Raw genomic sequence first — 22,561 nt, 5'->3', positions numbered from 1 at the left:
TGCTAGCTCAAACCACCTCTAAAGCCTCTTGGGGTGATAGAAGCTTTTCTACGCAACCACTTTCCTTTGGATCCAAATGCCTGATCCTTTAAGGAACATCTCTAGTCGCCTGGCTTTCAGAAAGGTTCTGAAAACGTGGCTGTTTACCTCAGCTGTAGAATCTTCTACCATGTCAGTTTCAGGGTTTTTTCAATTTAGGTAGCCACTAGACAACTTTTGGGCATGTGTTCATGCTTTACAAATTAAATAAAAATCAAACCAAAAATATAACTAATGCATCTACTTTTAATTGAACAGTACAACGGCGCCTTGAATGTAGGTGTACTTACAACAGGTATATAAATCCTTTTTAGTTTTATGCAGATCAGACAAACATGAATTATCGATGCAAAGAAAAGGCACTATTGGCTTTGAATTACTATAATCTGGAAATATACTACAAGCACACAAGGATGACTAAAATGTGTATAACAGAAAGAAAAACGCGTTGAAAAACTAATATGATGGTCCAGCAAGCCTGGCACCGTAGTGCACTGTAGGAAGATGTGCACATGTGATCAGACAAAATGCTGTCATTCACTGTGCAAGAGAGCCATGGCTGAAGTGGGCTCACCCATTGCCCCATGCGGAATCCTCCGGTGCATGGAAGCAAAATGTACATGACAGCTGAACAGAGCAGTGGCTGGAGAGATCTGACCCAATAGGTATGCATTTTATATTTATGAAATATGTTAATCACATGAGGGTGGCGAAAGAGCTGAAACTATTTCAGAACAGACCTTAAAATTAGGAAAGTTGTTCATTGTAGAGGATCCTCTTTAGTTTCTGTGACGAGTTATTGTGCATTATTGCACTTTGTTTCTGGCAACATTTACTGTTTTGTGATTACTCCTATCTTTTACAGATGTACATGATATATCAGTGAATTGAATGACTTAACAAACGAGGGACTGGGAACAATTATTCCCTATATATAACTAATACACAAGGAATATGCAGTTCCTGATGATACTTGTAGGTGAAACACCACTCGTGTGTCGCCAAGGAGAAACGGTTAGTGGAATAAAAATATTCACTGTAGCAAGCCCATCGCAAGGGTGCTAAAGTGGGGTAGATTGGAGTGAAAGTGAGTGACATGCTAAGGTTAAAATTAACTAAGGGCCTTGGCGTCACTACTTTAGTGTAGTGGTGGTTTTTGTTAAGGGTTAAAAGCAAAGTGACTCTAGATAGGAAATAATGTTCCTTCTTGTTCCTATCAAGTGGGGATCAATGATAGGGCAACATGTTTTTTGCCATAAAGATAGTCAAAATGATCTGTGTCAATTCGTCAGGACCTTGTAATATCCTAATCTACATAGGAATGGGAAGAGAATCTAAAGTGGTGGAGTACCCACTCTTCTAATCCACCTACATAGTGTGGGAAAGCCCAGATCTCTCACTTGAAATACCATCATGAGGAAAGGGTGAACAAGCTTCCAACCCTGTAGGAAGAGTTATCAGGCCCCTTAGACATTGCAAGAGTCAAGTAACCATTCAATGTGCAATGTGGGCTCGTGCATGGTCATTGCCGGGCGACCTACCCCGTGATTGCAGTCCTAGCACCCTCACCATAGGCTTGCTATGGTGAATAATATGAAAAGATCTCTGGCAAAGAGCCCCCATGAGGGGCCCGTGGGGCATTGCAGCACCAGCCCAACGAGGAGCTGCCCGATGATGAAGCATGCCACCAACTCTGGAGGGTGAGAGCTCTTGATCCTAAATATTTATATTCCACCAACTGATTCTCCTTGGCTACTTACACGTGATCTATCAGTGAATGTACCATCATTTTTAGATCAATTCCATCTGTACAACACAGAATGTCCTGGTTGCATTAGGAAACCTGAATGCTTTGGAAGTCCATGCACCACATGTTTTTGTTTTCAGAAGCAAACCTCAAATCTAGAGTTCTTTTTGGAAACAAAAAAATAATGGCCTCACAACCTAAAAGTTTTCTCCTGTTTGCGATCGGCAGGTTTTACCTGGCGATGGTGAACAGAAAAAAGAAGATCAGATGCTCTTTCTAGATAGGATGGGCAGTCTGATTCCCTTCCTCTGATCGCCCCAATGCTGTTGGACCATCGGAGTAAGTTTTCCTACAGCAGAGCCAAGGGGGCACCACCATCAGAAAACTGATGGACCCCAACTCAAAAACACAGGGAGTGACTGAGCGTTTGGTGGGCCTAGTACTATGTCACATATGTAAATCAGGCCCAATATGTTTAAATGAATCAAAAGCATGTTGCATCTTTTTAAATGTGACATTTTGAATTCAAACTACCTCCAGTTGAGACATGTACATACTAAATATTAAAATTCATAATACTGTTCTTCAGAGCTTTGTTTTATTGAAAGGATGTACTTCCAGTGGTGTTACTCTGTGTAGACAGAGTAAACTCAACAAGGAAGAGAATTAACATCAAATATGTAGATCGAGCTGAATAAGCAAGGCATGCTTTTCATTACAAAAAGTGTGCACATTAAGCTTGTTTTACTCTAAGAGCAAAACTGTATATTGTATATAATTTATTTTACTCTGAGAGGTAGAAAGGACAGTGTTAACAACATTGTGTTCTAGTGGTTCCTGGTAAGACAAACTTATTAATTTGTTGTAAATTACATTTAGAACAGTATCTATTAGTGTATAGTTAGGAAACCTTGGTTACTTTATAGCACTGGAACCACTTTAATGTCAGTGAGTTTAAATATCAAAATAGCTAGATAAGGATGCCACAGAGTGTGTTGTATATTTTGTATACCATTTTGCATAATCTCCTTTTCCTTGGTACAAAATCTAGTCAACCCTAACACACTGTTGTCCCCCTTAATTTTAGTAGCCCTCACAAAAGCATCAAATGTAATCCGTTAAATCAAGTTATCTCATTTGCAAATGATACCCCTTGATGTTCTGTTTTACCAATGTATGTGCCAAGCCTGCAGCAACACCATGACATGTACTTAGTGGGGCATTTACAATATGAATGGCAGACCATCAATCAGATCCGATGTCGAATGTCCTCCCGCCGTGGCCTAGAAGTAACATATGTGACGTATTTTCAGTTCCCCATGGATTTGGTGGCCATTTTTGCCAAAAATGCTCCCACCAGTATTGCAAAAATTAAAGCTTGGCAATCCACCATGTAATGGTGGTCCTCTTGGTAAGTCATGTCACTCACCTTTGGGGACATTTTCCTGAACGAGTCTGCCATGCCATACATGGCTTGCCAAGTCAGGAAAGATCTATGTTGGAAGGACCTCCATTAGTAGAGAATGAGTCTTAGTGGTGGAAGCTCAACAGGTCTCCATCTCTAAATGAGGTGGTGTAGCTTTGTAGGTGAAATCTGGCTATGTAAGTGCAGGGCAGCCTCATGCTATGGTGAAAAGGCAAGGCAGCAGTGGTTAGCCGAGGATTTGTACTTGAGGTACACCTTTCAATACAAATTCATATGTGTGGACCACTGTACAGGCGTCAGAAGTCTAGGATGTGTGCTAAAGTATAGCACATGTTACATGTTGCTATATCAGGCAATATACCGCCAGATTAGTTGTTTGCTTATGTTTATATTGAGCATTAGGATTCGGGGCAAGTCCAGTTCCCGCTTTTTTACTAGGTCTGGATTAGGACCAAAAGCTATGTTTTTTGTGGTGGCCTGTCTCCTACCATTCCCCCTTCTATTCATCAACATGGGATTGTCACAAAAAGGTTTTGGGGCTGCACAAAAGTCAGCTTTCAATGCAAAATAGCTCTTGATCTTGAAAGCTGGTCTATTACTGCCCATTGCACCGCTTGGTGTGTCGCAAGCACCATCACAAACCTTGAGTAGATCTGGGCCTTATTTTATATCTCAGCCTTTGCATTAGAATTACTCCTGTATCTATTCTGGGCCTTTTCCAATTCTATTAATTATTGTCCCCACTTGCTCTAGGGCCACATGCTCACTCCATTTACTGTGCATGTCTGCCCCCGAGACAATGCCTTTTTACATCCCCCTCTCTCCTCCGCTCTTCCTTGAATTTCTGATCGAAGCCTTGCTCCACCTTGGATGCTGTCTTGAATGTGACTAATTCATCTTCATTTCTCTTGTCATCTGGCCCAAAGAACTGGACACAATTCTTTTGATTAGACCTTTCCAGTGGTATCTACATGGGGAAACAAGACTCCACTTATTCTGCTTATTAAACCTCAGCCCATTTTTCCCAACCTTCTCGTGGTGCTCATTCTGCCTCTTCACACTGAGATCTTTGAGGCTATTTGAGGGAATACTGATGGTTCTATTTCCTGGCTGATGATCTGCGATATCTTTCCGCCATCTCACCCAAATCTGAAAGGTTCTCTTACATAATACACAACTTTCACCTAGATGCTCTGAATACAATTTACTATCTGTCTGATTGATCTTTATTTCCCTAAAATATTCTAATGTTTTAGCCTTCCTCTGAAGCCCTACTCTCTGGGAGATCTTTGCGTCATCTGCAAAGAGGTACACTCTCTCTCAAGGTATTTTCCAAACAGTGGCCTATTGTAAAATGATGGGGCCACTGGCCCTCTAGCATGTGATGAGAGGCACTTGAGACTCCCAGAAATACATTGACCTTGCGGTCCCCCACCACTATGGGCTTAAGGCGCCTGCATCATGCTCCTGTCTGAAATATCCCTCACAGCCTTACTGACATCTCCAGCAGGTCCATCTTTGTCCTTACGTTTCATGCCGTGCTTTTGCAGACAGCGGAGGAGCTGGTATGGGTAGACGGCATTTCTTCTGCTGCTCTGCATCATCTCAAACAGTGTCAGCAGCTGGTAGGGCATGTTGTTCTGCAGGGCAGCAGCATCCTCTGGCATATCCATGCTAGAGTGAGAAAGAGCAACACAGGAATGAGCATTAAGCAAGGTCAGAACCAAAAAACAATATCTGTCAATGAGAAAGAGTGGTGGTCCACAGAGCAATGGAGTCATTGAGGCTCAGGACTTCTACAATACCCTTTATTGTTGCTGCTCATATTTCCAATGTATAGAGACAAACTAAATTAACTGGAGCAGGCAGCAGGCGGAGGGAACTTGTTGCTTATATGTAGAGGAAGGAAGGGGATTGTGCTATTGACAGATCAGAATGGAGGGCTTCCTGATAGAAAATAGTGTTTGCCTGATGAGGCATGATGGATTCAGAAGAAAGTTGCCAACAATCACAAACCTCTTTAATTATTCAATAAGAACCTACAATAAGTCAACGAAGATATTATTAGTTACTCTAATGGTAAAGTCCATATTGAAGTTTGTCACTGTATCAGATTGATAAGAATTATAGCTACAGTGACGAAACAAATTCAGCTTCATGTTAGAATGGTGCCCATGGAAGATTGAAGACGTAAATAACATTGGTGAGCTAGCTTTTTCTCTTAAGCATAGCCATCATTGTGGTTGGTAACTAAGGAGAGGTATAATTATACATGGGGCCATGATGGATTGGTGATGAAAGTAAAAAATAATGGCACAGCATGTCTGCTGCAGGTCAGCGTGGCTGCCATGATGGACTGGGATAGAAACAGCTTGAGGAATAGAAGGTGGGAGAGGAAAGGAGATGCAGTGGGCTTATTTACGAATAATTATTTCTTACTCAAGACAATCTTAGGTCTGTCTTCCCTGGCTTGAGAAGGTCTTGGAACTCTCAGGCCTATCCATGGCTGTAGACAGTTGTACAACTATTTTCCATGGATTAAGAATCTTTTATGCCAAGATGAAAGCTTCAAAACCATGCAGACTTTCCTAGTATAAACCAATTTTGCTTCTATGTTTGATATCATTCCAAAATCCATTGTACTCACCCCTGTAGTATATCTGTGAACTCCCTGTTCATGTACAGTGTCTGAAGTAGAGAGTTTAGGCAGCAGGTAAGTCCCATATTGTACAGGCCAACAGCTCCTAAGGGAAAATGAGGAAATAACTTAGAGATGAAATGTTAAGGTGCTCAAATGATATTAATCCCATTTCATTTGTATATTCAGTGCTGTTAATTACAAGATAAAAATCTAAAAGGTAATCTGTGCAACGCTTGATTCAGTCTTCACCACTGGCAATTACTCAGGATGCATCCCAGCCATTGTGTGTTCCCCAGTATGCCACTCTATGCAGTGACCAGCCATATGCACATTTCACTTGGTCCTGCTCCGATAGGAACAGTTCAGCCCACACCATCAGCCCAGGTCCTCTCCAGACAGGAACACCAGCAACCCCAGATAGGAATGGCTTTGTTGGTCACCATCGGTGAATGCAGATTGAGTCCAGCTGCTCTGTGTGGAGCAGCAGAGCTGGCCAAAAAAAGATAAACTGAAAAGCAATCCTGAGGAATTACCAGTGGACGAGTAAAATGATGGTCCTCCAACCTGTGAAACAGACATGATTGGAAATACAGGGCTTACCATTTCTGAAGGGCCCCGAGGTATACAACCATCGCGATTCACAGCTTTTGAGTGCAGGACCCCCGTTTTTATTATCATTCACATAGAGGTAGCCATCCTCAGGCATTGATCTACTGTAGTCCTCTTTATGTTGTGTGGAAAGCAGGTCTCTTTCGGTCATTGGCCAGGCCACTGAGGCATAGAGGTTGTAGACAGGTTCATCTTCTTGGCTATCCATGTTCTGTAGCTGGTAAAAAAAGAGGGCTAAAGTAGTCACTGATCTGTGTGAGTCTTTGCAGAAACAGATGAGGAGCAATGTAGAGTTGGGTCTACGGATAGTCTTCTGATTTGTGGAAAAAGTGCTAAACCGGTGAAGAATCCACTGATGAAATTTCCTTCATAAGAACAGTGGATTGCTGAGAGGTCCATTGAAGACAATAGCGTAGCTCTGGACTAAGATTGATTGGTATAAACCTTGAGCTCCAACATTCCAATGTTTGTCTTTCTGTTGCTCCCTTTTTAATTTAGAACATTCTACCCTCAGTGGGTGGAATGTTCTAATTTCCTTATAGCCCTTCTGCCTCCAGCTATTCCAGTGGTTAAAGGCCCTCTACCTCGTTATAGGTCCTCGCCTGCGGCTCAGGCCTATAACTCTGGTTCAGGGCCTTTAACAACCTGTATCACCCTCATCAGCAGGCTATACGGCTATATTATACTATAACTACTGAGGCAAAAATTCACTCATTAATTCTCAGCTACATTCAGCACTTTCTTCACAAATGGGAAGATTTTCTGTGTCCGCCAAACTCTAAATATTGCCATCAGTCAGCTCATTTATGCCCACATTTTACATTCTTTTGTGCATATTACAATATTATCAATACATTCTGCCACAACTTTTCAAGATATAGAAAATCCAGATGCTGAACATCAGACCAGATAACTATGCTGCTCTCTTTAACTGTGTCTCAAGAGTGCTTTCTGTTGGCTCAGAGGTGAGTCAATATCCTAGACCAGGGGTTGTCAACCTTTTCTGTCCTAAGAGCTACTTTTGATCAATGAAAATAACCCTGAGCTACTAATATTATTAGTGTTGTAATAGTGACTGCATCAGAGGAGATTACATCAGTGACCACAATATGCAAGATTACTACCAGCGATCACCTTGGTACATCAGGCAGGGTCGCCAGCAGTGAAAAAAACGTAGTTAATTTGAAATACCTATAAATGGATGATACACAACAGCCATGTCTGCAGTGCCCATGGCAATAAGGTAATAATAGGTGTAAACAACCACCTCATAAATACAGCAGCATGAAGTGCTTGTTCAGTAGATCCACGATATGTGGTGACACTATGAAACTCAAAGGTATTTCAATGATTTACTTCATGTTTCTGGAGTATGACTATGAACCCTGGAATTTCAGGAGATCAGATTATTCAAAAAGGATGCTTGGAATATATGCTCACAGCAATTACCTATGGTGCCAACAAATATTACACAAAACACTGGTATTCACCAGAAAAGGGCTCAAATTCATGTTTGGGTAGGCAAACATTAAAGTCCGCTTTCATGGTGAATCCTGTGCATTTGTTGGTCTTCTCCATAAGAAAGCCCCGTAAGAATGGTGCTCACCATCACTTTAATCTTTCCTTCTTTGCCCTGAGCTTTAGTGGAACCCTTAGCACTTCAGGTTCCTCACACATCATTTGCACCTCAGCAAGGACACTTGGTTGTCTAGAGCAGGGTTCTCCAAACTTGGACCTGGAGGGCTGGATCCATGCCAGATATTTGAGATAACTACAATTATGTAAACGGGGAAATATGCTAAAAATCTGGCCTGGATGCGGCCCTCCAGGACGGACTTTGGAGAACCCTGGTATAGAGCACTCGAGCTTCGGCACAGAACTCTTGCAGTCGTGCATAGTGAATTTGCAGCTCCGAACAGAAATTTATTACTGGACTCAAAGACAAGACAATTTCAACTAGGTCAACAAGAGTGTAAAACACAGCAAGAAAGTGGAAGTCTTAATAAGAGCAGACACCCCTTGAATGTGCTCCAAATATCTTGATTGTAGTGAAATATTTTTAACTGGGGGCCTCATTTAAAGTATAGTGAATGGTCTGCCAAGTCAGCAGAGGCATGTGCTCCCCTGACCTGGTGGAAGACTGTCAGACATTTTTAAAGATCTCCAACAGGCAGCCATAGAACTCAGCAACTTCAGAAGAACCACCACTCCTGTGGCTCCACTGTAGACACACTGTTTTTAGGTTTCGCCCTGGGCGTTGCAACTGCGTAGCAGTTGCTCCGCCCATGGCGAAACCTCATGATCCTACATATCGACTTTGGTTCCGCCTCTGTCTCTCATTGGCTAGCTCCATAAATGGAGGCTAGCCATTGGGAGACAGAGGCTGTCAGTCACGCTTTCTGGTGAAAACGCGATTCGGGGGCGTTTCTGGGACTTTTTTAAGTCCCGCCCCTTTGTCCCGGGCCGCGCTGTCATTGGCTGCCGGCCCGGGACACCCCCGTGATGTCATTCCCCGGGCCGCGCTGTGATTGGCTGGAAGGCCCGGGACCTGACTTGTTGCCGTCTGGAGCTTATCTGCGTTCCGAGAGGGGAAAAAACAACAACAGGAGGATTTGTCGTTGGCCAGGCTTGTTGGTTTATATTATCATTTACTGTATTGTACATAGTTAATTAATGTGTTGAATTGCCTTAACAACATTTCATGTATATCACATTACTCTGCAAAACACTTAGGTTACTATTTTATGCACATGCGATTTTTGTAGTTACATTTGGCTTTAATTCACGGGTTTCCATTCCTTTTGTTCACATCATTTTTGTGAACTCATTTCACCCAACACACGCCCAAGATGGTTGCCACGGACATTTGCCCATCGTTTGTTTCTATTACCCTTTGATTTAACACGCATGCGTCGCGTCCGCCGTTACTTCTGCGATTCCCAGGACACCAACAACGGGTTTTTCACTAGCCCGAACCCGCTCTATAATACCCGGCGAGATTCTGTTTGAGCACTACACGGTCGACGATTTAACTCTGCTCCATCAAGGACAGACCACGATCTATCCGATGGCACATGCTTTTTCGCTTCAACTTCGCCTAATTCGAACACGATCACTGGGCTGATTAAGGATGAGGTTTCCTTGTAAAACGCATGTCTATATGTTCATGATGCACCCCGCAGTTTAATCCCGATAACAGTTTAGAAAGACGTCCTTTCCCCCTCGCAGCGGCCATCACGGTTGGGTGTTGTACTGGTGCTGTCACTGGCAGCGCTGCAGGGGCCATGTGTGGCGCAAGCTGCAGTGGGCCCTGACTCTGACCCTTGGAACTTATTCATCTATTTATTGTTTTATTTGCAAATTCAGCACTACAGACCCGGAGAGGCCAGGGGACATGTGGGGCTTTCATGCTAGGCGGTGCCTTTAAACGGGTCTTCTGTCCGAGTCGTGTATTACAAACCCTGCTCTGTGTGACCATAATGACTCATAATGACTCTGCCCCAGCCCTGCCAGCCTCTCACAGCCCTGCCAGCCTCTCGCAGCCCTGCCAACCTCTCGCAGCCCTGCCAGTCTCTCGCAGCCCTGCCAGCCTCTCGCCGTAGCTCTGACTTTAAGTTTCAAGCCCTGATATCATTTCGATGAAACAAATGTAACATGCCCTTGATACGGGCATTTACATGATGTGTTAGTTACAGAAAGCCGATATTTGGACATTAAATGCCTCACATTCTTTGTCAGTTCGGCTGTTAAAATGTTGCCTCAAAAGCAATCTTTAGCGCCCCCTTCCCTCAAATCTGAAGAAAGCCCCACTCACCCCACAGTGTCCTGGAGCGTGGACCCTTTAACACAAGCCACTGTTTACTATGAGTGGGAACTCCAGAGAGTGTCACAAAAAATACAAAGTACAAAAGATACAAACAAAGCCTCCAATCATTAATAGAAAGGAGGAAACACATCCCCACGGCTCACAGTGACAGGAGTCTCACGGGGGATTAGATACAAGAAATGCAGATAGCAGGAATAGTCTAGATTCAAACCCCCGCCACAATAATCGCGATTCTTCCCTTGGAAACTGCAGGAGCGCGGAGGGATGTTTGAGACAGAGACGAATCCTGACCAACATGCCACATACAGTGGGGACAAATGTGCAGTTCTAATACAGTGCGTACAATACATCAGTGTACTCAGCTTCAGGCGTAATTCAGACTATAACAACATCGAAAATGCGGCTCTTATTACCCTTGGAATCTACATATTGTGTGCTATTTTTCCCTAATAAACCATATTCAGTATGCCCAAAGCGAAAAACTGAATGGTAATCCACTCTAAAACATGTTTAAAAATAGTTTTTAAAAGTAAAAATTTTAGAGTATGCTGATCCGGTGACACTCACATCTCTAGAGAGGGAGGTCGGTGACACTCAGATCTCGAGATGTTTACAATGCAACGGTTTCGCCTTTGAAAAAGTTTAAGCTATTGGCATTGTAAATGACAAAATTTGTATTTATGTGTTGGTTTTGAAAACAGATAAATAAATGGCATTGTCATTTACATTGCCAATAGCTCTAACTTTTCCAAAGGCGAAACCGTTGCATTGTAAATGCTTGTTTTAGTAGGTTTTTAATGTGCTCACTCAGCAGAGTTTTTTGTTCTTCAAAAACAAACTCCCAAGTCAAGAGTTTGTTATTGACAAACAAAGAAGAAATGTCCCTGAAGTACTGGGAGTTTTCTCACAGGGTGTAGAGGTTGTTTCTTTGGTGTCCTGTTAAGGACCACCAGTGAAATCCTGTTGGTCCTGAACAGGAAACACTTATGTTAGAGCGTCCACTCTAAGTAAAGCGGACGGTCCGATGTACATCTTGTGATGGTCCGGTGTTGGACAGACTGTCAGTCAAAGGTTTTTGCTACTGGAGGCTCCGCCATTAGAAACATGGTGCTTCCTCCAACTCTAAAGAGAAAAGAACTGGGGGACCACATGTTTGGCAGACAGGACATCCAACCCATTACTGATGGATGTTACTCATCTTCCAAACTTTATATAAGGCCCTAAGTGTTCCGACATGAACGCTGAGGGTCCTATCCCTTATGAGGGCAATTAAATACCAATCTCCCTCATCTAAATGTGTATGAAACACAAATCTCCAACAAATGTACAGTTGGCAAAAGTGAGCAAGGTCCATAAGTGAATGATAGGAAATCCATACAGCAGCTGCTAGTCCCACGCTATTTAAAAGAGTATCAGCATATGAGGTTGACAGAATGTATATCTTCTGAGGCCCTGCATGTGAACCTGCAAGAAGAATGAAGAAGATGCACCAGATGAGACAAAAGGCAATAAGTAGGGGTTCACAAGTTGTGACATACTTCGGTGACAATTAAAATTCCACGGCAGGAAAGAGTATGTACTTTTGAGAAGGAGCTTTTGAAGTCAGCACCAATCTACTTACAGAGCCTTCAGATAATGACTTGGGGATTTTAAGGGCAACACCCACCAAGATTTTGAACCTGATCCCCAAAGACAACTTCCATTTTTGAGTAATTTTACACTTTGGAGTAAACTTGACACTTTTTGGTATTCAAACTCAGGGAGTAAATGTACAACAAAAGTTAAAGATGAATGTCTCCACACTTTGCGTAAAGCAATTGGCTTACTCTGTATGGGTGGGAGACGCCCTTCCCTAATTACATTCCCTTCTGTAGTAAGTCTGGCCTTTTTTCCACGTACTCCCTCCAGTCACTCCCACATTTACTAGTAAAATGTATACTTATGTGTGCAAAGTTTCCGCAGTTGGGGCTAAGAACCCCGCACATATTAGTATAGGCGGAGGCGTAAACTCTGCACATAATTTGTGAATAGCACTTTGTAGCACATTTTGTAACACTACAAAACACATTATAAACTGCAGTTTGTGATTCAGGCCGAACATGAAGGTCTAAGCTCTTCTTGAATGATTGTTTAGGTGTATGTGTCGTCAGGAATCCGGGAAAGTCCAGGCACTATTACTTATGCTTCTAGCCATAAAATATTTACTGAAGAGTATTGTTAATCATCACCACGCTCTGTCTTTTCAGTGATTATTTAGTAGCAAATCTAGAAGGACACTATTTGCCAGTGTTCTGCAATAGACATACGCTTTCTTCTATCCACTGTGGTTACCAAAACAGTTAACCATCTTGTATATTAAAATATGAAAAAATGTTGATTGAGATAAAACTTAGTACAACAGGTTTCTTTGGTATTCACATAGGTGGGGTCACCTCTTGTGTGAGTCTAGGGAGTTAATACTTATCTGTAAACCCTAAAGTAAGTCCTTCAATGGCTACTGTTCTGTGAAAATCAGAATTACAGATTCCCTTACTACACTAACATGCTCCTGTTGTGGCGATAGACCCTTCAATTCCAAAATGGGCTACTCATTGTACGCTTATCTACATTGCAAACTGTTTCAGAAACCACTTTATAAGTGCAAAGGCAGTAATGGATTATCTAACAGCTTGATTTTGAGTTTGGCCAGTGGATTTTAACTTGTATAGCATTAGAAATTGTGACTTGTAGTCAGTAGATATCAACCACAGCTATCCTCCAATATATTAACCTACAACTGGGGACACTTGAGGCCAGCATTCTTATATTTAGTCATTAGAAACAGGGTACAGCCCTGTCAAGTGATCCCTTGAGGTGTATGAAGTTAAATATACTATCATATCAACCATAGCTAGGATCCCATCCACAACTTATATTAGAACAACCTGGAACGAAGTAAGCCAAAATATCAAGATTACCTAATGATCATGGACAATGAAGATAAACAATAATGTCTGGTTGTTGCTTCAACTAACTATAAAACCAGTGTATCAAGAAGCAAATACACACCTGAGAGTGGATTTTAGAATCAATCATACTTTATTGCGTGGTAGAGAATCATTATACACAGCTTAGCTGCCTACATCCAGGCGACGGCAGAGCATAATCTTATGGTCAATACACAGCGTTTAGGTCTACATCCCGGAGGGCGACACCGTGATAAAATTCAGACCACTGCGTAAAGATAAGGCAACTGGCTAAGGTACCACTTTTATAGAACAAATGAAACAGAGAAATAGACAAACAACTACACCCTCCACCCCTCAAACCCCCCCACCCCCACCCCTCTCTGCATCAGTCCTTAACCATCATTTCTACCACCCCCTAACAACCGGTCCCAGGCTAGTGTCGTTCAGACAATATTTTGGTGGCCCCTGGTGGTTCCAGAGGAATGAGTTGCAGGATTTGTAGGAATTTGGGGCACGTAACTTCCCTCATGACTTTGGTAAGGAGTTGCAAGAATGGGACCCACAGTGTTGCATATTCCGAACCCTTCCCATCGATGCTGACCGAAAGGCGCTCTATTGTCAAAAGGTGCCAAAGCCTCTGGATCCAATCTCGAAGGTCAGGGGTTGTCGAGGAACCCCAGTGTGCTAGGAGAACCTGCTGGGCCGCAAGCAATGCTAGGGCTATCTGCTTACCCCTCAGCGAGCGTAACGGTAAGGACTTAGAACGGGGAGTCCCAATAACGGGTGTTCAGGTGCTCGTGGGAATGTAATCTGAAATGCAGCATCAAGGTCATCGAGAACCGTTGTCCAATACCGCACTAATTTTGGACAGTGCCACAGAAAATGTACCAAGGTGCCAGTAAGACCACACCCCGCCAGCAGAGGTCTGACTTAGTTCCATCCCATGATTTGATGCGCGCTGGGGTATAGTACCAATAAGTGACTTTATAGGCAGCTTCCGCGCCCGCGGAATTGGAAGCAGTCTGGTGTGCCCGGAAAAAGATGTGTTCCCATTCTTTCTGCGTTAAAGGTCCCCCTAATTCAGTCTCCCAGCGGACCTGCGCCTTTGTACGCTGCTTCTTGGGGCGTGCAATGATCATCCCATAAAGTTCAGATATGAGCTTACGGTCATCCTTTTTGCAGACCAGCCACTTTTCAAAAGAAGTCAAGGGGCGGGACATAAGAGCGAAATTGGGTCACCCAGTGTGCAAGCTGTGAGTAATGGAAATCGTCCGACTCTGGCAGATCATAAAATCCTTACGCAGTTAAGGGAAGGGAATCAAGCCATCTAGGTCAAAGAGGGAGCCTACCCTTTTACATCCCTCCTCCCTCCAACGGTGGAAGACTGGAGACGCACACCCTGGCGGGAAGTCGGGGTTATCCACGATAGGGGTCATCGGGGAGGGAAATGTAGTCCAACCCCTGTGGCGTGCTAACTGATCCCAAACTTTGAGAGTCGGCGAAGTCACTGGAGAGGAGTATAGGCCCCACGCTCTGCGTTTGTGCGGAAGCCAGAGTTCACGCCAGATATTACAACCAGCCATTGTTTGGTCCATAAAGTGCCAGTGTTTGCTGGACAAGGGCCTGTTCCACTCCGTAATGTAGCGGAGACAAGATGCTTGATAATAAGCTCCCACTAGCGGGAAGCCCATCCCCACAAGCTTTCGGCGAAGTGACAAGTGAAAATGCAAGCCGCAGTTTTTTATTGTCCAACAAAAATTTGTTAAGGAGCCCCTGTAATTTCTGAAGGGTGCCTGGTGGTGGGCTCACAGGGAGCATTTGAAATAAGTAAAGGATACGGGGGAGCACAGTCATTTTCACTGGCGAGACCAATCAGACAATGCCTTGGTCGTTTGATCCACCAACAATTTATAATTGAGGATAGTTGTTTTAGCGATAGACGAGGTCAGCCAAATGCCCAAATACATGATGTCGGTGTGCATCCATTGGAAGGCAAAATCCTGCTGCAGGTCCTGGATCTCAACTTCAGGAATAGAAATGTTGAGAATTTGCAATTTCAAAAAGTTTACTTTAAACCCTGCGACATTTCCAAAAGCGAGAAGCTCTCCCGACAGGTGCCGCAATGTGGAATGGGGTTGTGTGAGCTACAGGATGACATCGTCCGCATAAATACTAATTTTGTGTGGGTCAGCGCTGAATTTGATACCTACAATGTCTGGGTTCGATCGGATGCGTTGGGCAAAAGGCTCCATATAGAGCGCGAAGAGCAGCGGGGACAAGGGACACCCCTGCTGTGTGCCTCTGGAAATGGGGAGGAGGGCTGATTTACACCTGTTCACTCGCACCGCCGCCTTGGGGGCTGCGTAGAGTCACTGGACCCATTGGACAAAGTTATCACCAAAACCAAAAGCACGTAAGAATGCAAATAGATATTCCCAGTTGACGCGATCAAAGGCCTTCTCCATGTAGATTGAGAGCAAAAAGGCCTTAGTTCGAGACCGGTGTATTAAGTTTGTGAGGTGGAGGAGCCATTTGGTATTGTCCCCTCCTTGCCGCGTCGGAATAAAGCCGGACTGGTCCGGGTCATTAAGGCCTTCCATCAAAGGGCTAAGTCGCGCTGCCAAGATACTCGCGAAGAGCTTTGCGTCGATGTTAAGGAGTGAAATTGGTCGGTATGACCTGCATTCTTTAGGATCCTTCCCAGGCTTAAGAATAACAGTAATTGCTGCCTCTGACATTGAGGCAGTCACCTCCGCAGTATCGAGGAAGGAGTTAAAAAGTCTTGTTAAAAGAGGAGCCAGCTCCACGCAAAAGGTTTTATAAAACAAACCGGAGAAGCCGTCCGGGCCCGAGGATTTGGCCACTTTCAAACGTGCTATCACTGATATGACCTCCTCTATGCGAATGGCGGCATCTAAAGTGTCAACCGATGATTTAAACATAGGAGTAATATCGCAAAAATGTATATATGCCTCTGTACTCCGCGGCCAGTGTTCCCCCCCTGTGTAAAGGCATAGATAGAACTGGCGAAAGGTGTTGACAATAAGGGTGTCAGTGTTATGCTCCACCGCCTGTAAATCCTGGATGGATTGGTTGCTGACATCTGTGTTCGTGCCCGTAACCTATGTGCCAACATCTTCCCTCCCTTGTCCCCGCTGAGATAAAACTTATGTTGTAGACGCAGGAGGGCATGCTCTGCCCTGTCCAAGTCTAAGTGTTTCAGCATGTGTCGCCTTGTTTCCAATTCCCTCCACACTCTCGGGGCTCCAGTGTTTGTGCACTGCTTCTAGGGCTCCCACCTCCCTCTCCAACTCTGCACGATTTTCTTTGCGTAACCGCGCAAAAGATGCCGCAATCACGATGAACTCTTCCCGCACTACTAATTCCAAAGCTTCCCATACCTCTGCAAAAGGAGTGCACTCTTGGTCGGGTCGTTGTCTGTGAGGTAGTGTACTATAGTATCCCGGTTTCGAGTAGTGACTGCCTCCGAGTGCAGAAGGGAATCACGAAGACGCCAGCCTTGCGGTGGTGGACGCTTGCCATGGGATGTGAGCAGCACTGAGATGAGGGCATGATCTGACAGGGACCGGGGAGTGATATCTGCTGCATGCAAGTGGGGGAGGAGAGAGGATGTGGCTAAAAAGTGATCTAAGCGTGCATAGGTTTTGGGCGCCGCAGAGTAACAAGTGTAGTCGCGCTCATTAGGGTGCTGGGTGCGCCACACATCGCTCAATCCACCATCAATCAACCATTGCTTCCCTCCCTGCGACTGTGCTCCTGCCTGATGTGATCGCTGCTCTGACCTATCCATCCCTGGATCCATCACTACGTTCAGGTCTCCACCCACTAATAGCGCCGCATCTGGAGAGGCAAAAACTTCAGAGAGGGCTAGGGGTATAGAGTCAAAATATCGAGTTTTTATTATCGACTAGACACAATATCGAGTAAAAAATATAGAATGGACATAATATCGACTAGACATAATTTAGACAACAAAAATATCGTCTAGAAAAAAATAATATCGATTAGAATGGACATAATATCGAATCAAAAATATAGAATGGACATAATATCGAATCAAAAATATAGAATGGACATAATATCGACTAGACATAATATAGACAACAAAAATATCGAATTTAAGGTAAGTTAATATTATTTTTAATTTTTGTGTAATATAATTCTGTAGCGGGTTGTGGGTTTATAGGGGAATAGGGTGGGAAGTAATTTAATTATAATTAATTAAGTATGTTAATTTTTTTATTGATATTTATTTGGAATTAATTTTTTATTAATTGGTAATTAATTAAAATATAATTGGTAATTAATTATAATTGAATAATTGATAAATAATTTAATTTTAGTCATTTATTTTCTGTAGCGGGTTGTGGGTTTATAGGGGAATAGGGTGGGAAGTAATTTAATTATAATTAATTAAGTATGTTAATTTTTTTATTGATATTTATTTGGAATTAATTGTTTATTAATTGGTAATTAATTAAAATATAATTGGTAATTAATTATAATTGAATAATTGATAAATAATTTGATTTTAGTCATTTATTTTCTGTAGCGGGTTGTGGGTTTATAGGGGAATAGAGTGGGAAGTAATTTAATTATAATTATTTAAATTTGTTAATTTATTTATTGATATTTATTCAAACGTATTTATTAATTATTTATTGATTAATAATTAATAAAAATATAATTGGTAAATAATTATAACTGATTAATTGCTAAATATGTTAATTTTATTAATTTGTTTTCTGTAGCGGGTTGTGGGTTTATAGGGGAATAGGGTGGGAAGTATTTTAATTCTAATTAATTAAATTTGTTTAATTAATTATTGATATTTATTTAGAATGAATTGTTAATTAATTATTAATTGGTAATTAATTAAAATATAATTGGTAATTAATTATAATTTATTTATTCATAAATATGTTAATTTTATTAAATTATTTTCTGTAGCGGGTTGTGGGTTTATAGGGGAATAGGGTGGGAATTAATTTAATTATAATTAATTAAATATGTTAATTTATTTATTGTTAACTATTTTGAAGTAATTGTTAATTAAATATTTAATTGGTAATTAATTAAAATACAATTTGTGAATAATTGTAATTGATTAATTGATAAATATGTTAATGTCATTAATTTATTTGCTGTAACGGGTTGTGGGTTTATAGGGGAATAGGGTGGGAAGTAATTTAATTATAATTTAATAAATATGTCATTTAATTTATTGGTATTTATTTTGAATGACTTGTTAATTAATTATTAATAGTTCATTAATTAAAATTTAATTGGTAATTAAAATTAATGTATTCATTTTTAAATTGTAAACTAAATTATTGTTAATAGGTAATCATTTAGTATTAGTAGGTAATTTTTATAATAAAATAATTGTAAAATGTATTTATCAATAATTATTTAATATATTGTATACAATTGTAAAATATTTTAATTATTTTGTAATTGGTATTACTATTTATGTAATTTATATTTATATATGAAGTATTTACTTTCCCTACTATTGCACTCACTGGAGTTGGAATAGTAATTTTAACCTCTATGCTATCCAACTCTTTCCCTACTGTTGCACTCTCTGAAGTTGGAATAGTAATTTTAACACCTACGCTATCCAACTCTTTCCCTACTGTTGCACTCTCTGGAGTTGGAATAGTAAATTTAACCCCTACGCTATCCAACGCTTTCCCTACTGTTGCACTCTCTGGAGTGGGAATAGTAATTTTTACCCCTACGCTATCCAACGCTTTCCCTACTGTTGCACTCTCTGGAGTGGGAATAGTAATTTTTACCCCTACGCCTTCCAACGCTTTCCCTACTGTTGCACTCTCTGGAGTGGGAATAGTAATTTTTACCCCTACGCTATCCAACTCTTTCCCTACTGTTGCACTCTCTGGAGTTGGAATAGTAATTTTAACCCCTACGCTATCCAACGCTTTCCCTACTGTTGCACTCGCTGGAGTGGGAATAGTAATTTTTACCCCTACGCTATCCAATGCTTTCCCTACTTTTGCACTCTCTGGAGTGGGAATAGTATTTTTTACCCTTACGCTATCCAACGCTTTCCCTACTGTTGCACTCTCTGGAGTTGGAATAGTAATTTTTACCCCTACGCTATCCAACTCTTTCCCTACTGTTGCAGTCTGTGGAGTGAGAATAGTAACTTTAACCCCTACGCTATCCAATGCTTTCCCTACTGTTGCACTCTCTGGAGTGGGAATAGTAATTTTTACTCCTACGCTATCCAACGCTTACCCTACTGTTGCACTCTCCGGAGTGGGAATAGTAATTTATACCCCTACGCTATCCAACGCTTTCCCTACTGTTGCACTCTCTGGAGTGGGAATAGTAATTTTTACCCCTACGCTATCCAACTCTTTCCCTACTGTTGCACTCTGTGGAGTGGGAATAGTAACTTTAACCCCTACGCTATCCAACGCTTTCCCTACTGTTGCACTCTCTGGAGTGGGAATAGTAATTTTTACTCCTACGCTATCCAACTCTTTCCCTACTGTTGCACTCTCTGGAGTTGGAATAGTAATTTTAACTCCTACGCTATCCAACGTTTTCCCTACTGTTGCACTCTCTGGAGTGGGAATATTAATGTTTACCTCTACGCTATCCTATGCTTTTCCTACTGTTGCACTCTCTGGAGTGGGAATAGTAATTTTTACCCCTACGCTATCCTACGTTTTTCCTACTGTTGCACTCTCTGGAGTGGGAATAGTAATTTTTACCCCTACGCTATCCAACGCTTTCCCTACTGTTGCACTCTCTGGAGTGGGAATAGTAAATTTTACCCTTACGCTATCCAACGCTTTCCCTTCTATTGTACTCAGTGGAGTTGGTACAGTAAATTTAAACCTATTGCTATCGTACGGTAAAAATATTGTATAGGTTTTGTTAATAATATGTATATATATATATATGTTTTAAAATTAAATAAATTTTTTTAAAGTTATATTAATTATTTTTTAATGTTACGTTTATTTAAGTATTTTAAATAAGTTAAAAATATTTTTATTTATTATTATATTACTTTTAAATTACTTTTAAGACATTTAAAAAAATCGATATTTTGACAGTCTATATTTTTTACCCTCGATATTTTGGAGTCGATATTTTTGTACTTACCTGTTTGAAGATAGGAAGTCGATATTTTGGCAGTCGATATTTTTACCTCGATATTTTGGCATCTCGATATTGTGACTGTCAATATTCTGTCAGTGATCCAGGGCTAGGAGCAGGAAGGGTTCTTGTTGTTTGTTCGGGGCATATAATGACACTACCGTCATTTGTGAATCCCCCCATTGTATGCGGACAACCATGAACCTGCCTTTAATATTTACCACAGGAGAGAGTACTTTGCAGTCTGAGCGTGCGCTAAAAAGGATTGCAAACCGATTTTTCTTAGCTGGACCTGAGGACCACAGTTGCAGCGGAAATTGTTTATCCTTCATCCGCTTAGTATCTTTGGATAGCAGGTGGGTTTTCTGAAGCAGACTTACATCACCCTCAGCATTTTCTAAGAGTGAGAGTATTGCAGAGCGCTTAACTGGGTTATTTAACCCTCTGACATTCAAGCTTACAATTTTTAAATCCCTACCCATAGCATCTAAGGGAGGAAAAAATAGACATCTAGCTGCCCAAATCCAATAGTACTAGGACCAGAAGGAGTCAATGACCTTGGGCCAGATACCTGCCCTGCCTGCCTGAGAACTGATGCGGAGCCTCAAAAACAACCCAAAGAATCCCACAGAACCTACTTCCATAACAAATAATGCAACAGAACATAAAAAGGAAGAAAACCTAAAAGTTGCATGCAGTGACAACAGTCTGTCTCATATTTAGGGGGACATGGCGCCATCCTAGATCGAGTCACACCCGGGGTACAGAGCAAGTCCACCGTAGAAAGGGGAGTGATGACACTACTCCTCACCAGACTACTCCCTTCCTCCGGCGACGAAAGATAAGCCCAACTGAATGCCAAACTTTTGAAGATCAAGGGACACCTGTATTGTTCATAACCTGTGCCATCGATGTAAGGGCCGTCACTCACTCCAGCATTCTAGTGGAAGTGTACGGCTTTGACAGGGGGTGATTTCCCAACGTATTGCCACTCGGTGGAGCGTCTGCGCCGCCGCGAAGGAGACCCGTTGTTCCCAGGTGGGGGGGAAGGGTTGCTCCAATCCCAATACATCATAAGCGGCTTCCAAAGAGTGAATCTACAGGAGCTTGCCATGGTGCTTGAAGATGAGGCGAAACGGATGACCCCAAGATTAGGGAATACCTTGTTCCCGAAGATGGTTAGTGATGGGTTTAAAGTCACTATGCTTGACCAGGGTGGAGGCCGCCAAATCTTGGAAGAGTGCGGGCTGATGACCACGGAACTGCACGGGGTTGAGATCTCGGGCCTTACGAAGGATTCACTCCTTAATTTGGAAATCGTGGACACACAGAAGTATGTCTAGTGGGGGAGCTTTAGCACCACGTGGCAAGCCAACACGATGAACACGATCCAACTGTATTTCCTGATTCCCGTTCTCAGTCAAGATCTGATGAAAAAGATCACAGTCGTAAGCACGAAGGTTTTCGCCTTCTCCTTTCCAAGGAACCACCCGGATTTTGATGTTATTTCGCCTGGAACGGTTTTCCAAGTCCTCAGCATGGGCCTGGAGATCAAGATTCTGCTCCGTGAGCTGAATCAAATCTTGCTGGAGCTGATGGAGATCGTCTTCTCTTCCTAAGTCGTGTTCTTCCAAGGTCGCCACTTGCTCTCCTATGGCGTCCACATCACGCCTAACTTCTCTTGGCTCAGATGAAAGCTGGGAGCTTTCGACCATAAAAGCTTTGGTTGCTGGCGGATCATTGTCGTCGAGTTGCGGCGATTTAGATTCCGACTGAGAAGCAGAGTGACTCGACGACTTCTGCAGGAGATCTTTCAGGGGCTTGTCCTTTCTATTCCTGGAGGAAGACATGGTGCCACAGGCAAGGGTCTATGCGCGGCCGAGTGCAGCCAAAGCAGGGCAGCAGTAAGAGATGGCGAAGGTGCTTAGGAGACCAACCCCCGCAGGGTAAGCTGGGCTGTCGCGTAAGAGAGAGGGCGGACAGTGTTGAACTTCGTGAGGTACTACAGTTTGAGCCTATCCGTGGTGGGACCAGGTCAGGAAGCCCAGGCAGCGAGCCACAAGCCTGCAGCCCCTTACAGCTGATGTGACTAGCAAGGGAAGACCGGCGCCCAGGGCTCAAAAGGGGGCATACATAAAGAGGGGGGAACCTCCTCGTTCCCACTCCC

General features: G+C 42.5%; 1 protein-coding gene across 2 annotated transcripts in view; it reads right to left on the bottom strand.

Moving 5' to 3' along the window:
* The window catches only part of USP18 (ubiquitin specific peptidase 18), a 204,968-nt gene that overhangs the window by 138,902 nt on the left and 43,505 nt on the right, over positions 1 to 22,561 (bottom strand). For both annotated transcript variants that reach the window (XM_078673597.1, XM_078673596.1), the window contains exons 2-4: positions 6,454 to 6,679; positions 5,860 to 5,956; positions 4,741 to 4,886 (exon numbers count right to left, since the gene is read on the bottom strand). In XM_078673597.1, the coding sequence (XP_078529723.1) occupies positions 4,741 to 4,886; positions 5,860 to 5,956; positions 6,454 to 6,670 (460 nt within the window). In that variant the 5' untranslated portion in view covers positions 6,671 to 6,679. The remainder of the gene's footprint in view (positions 1 to 4,740; positions 4,887 to 5,859; positions 5,957 to 6,453; positions 6,680 to 22,561) is intronic.

The sequence above is a fragment of the Lissotriton helveticus genome, chromosome 1_1 (genome assembly GCF_964261635.1).
Source record: "Lissotriton helveticus chromosome 1_1, aLisHel1.1, whole genome shotgun sequence".
Taxonomy (NCBI): domain Eukaryota; kingdom Metazoa; phylum Chordata; class Amphibia; order Caudata; family Salamandridae; genus Lissotriton; species Lissotriton helveticus.
This window is presented reverse-complemented; position numbering and strand designations above follow the sequence as displayed.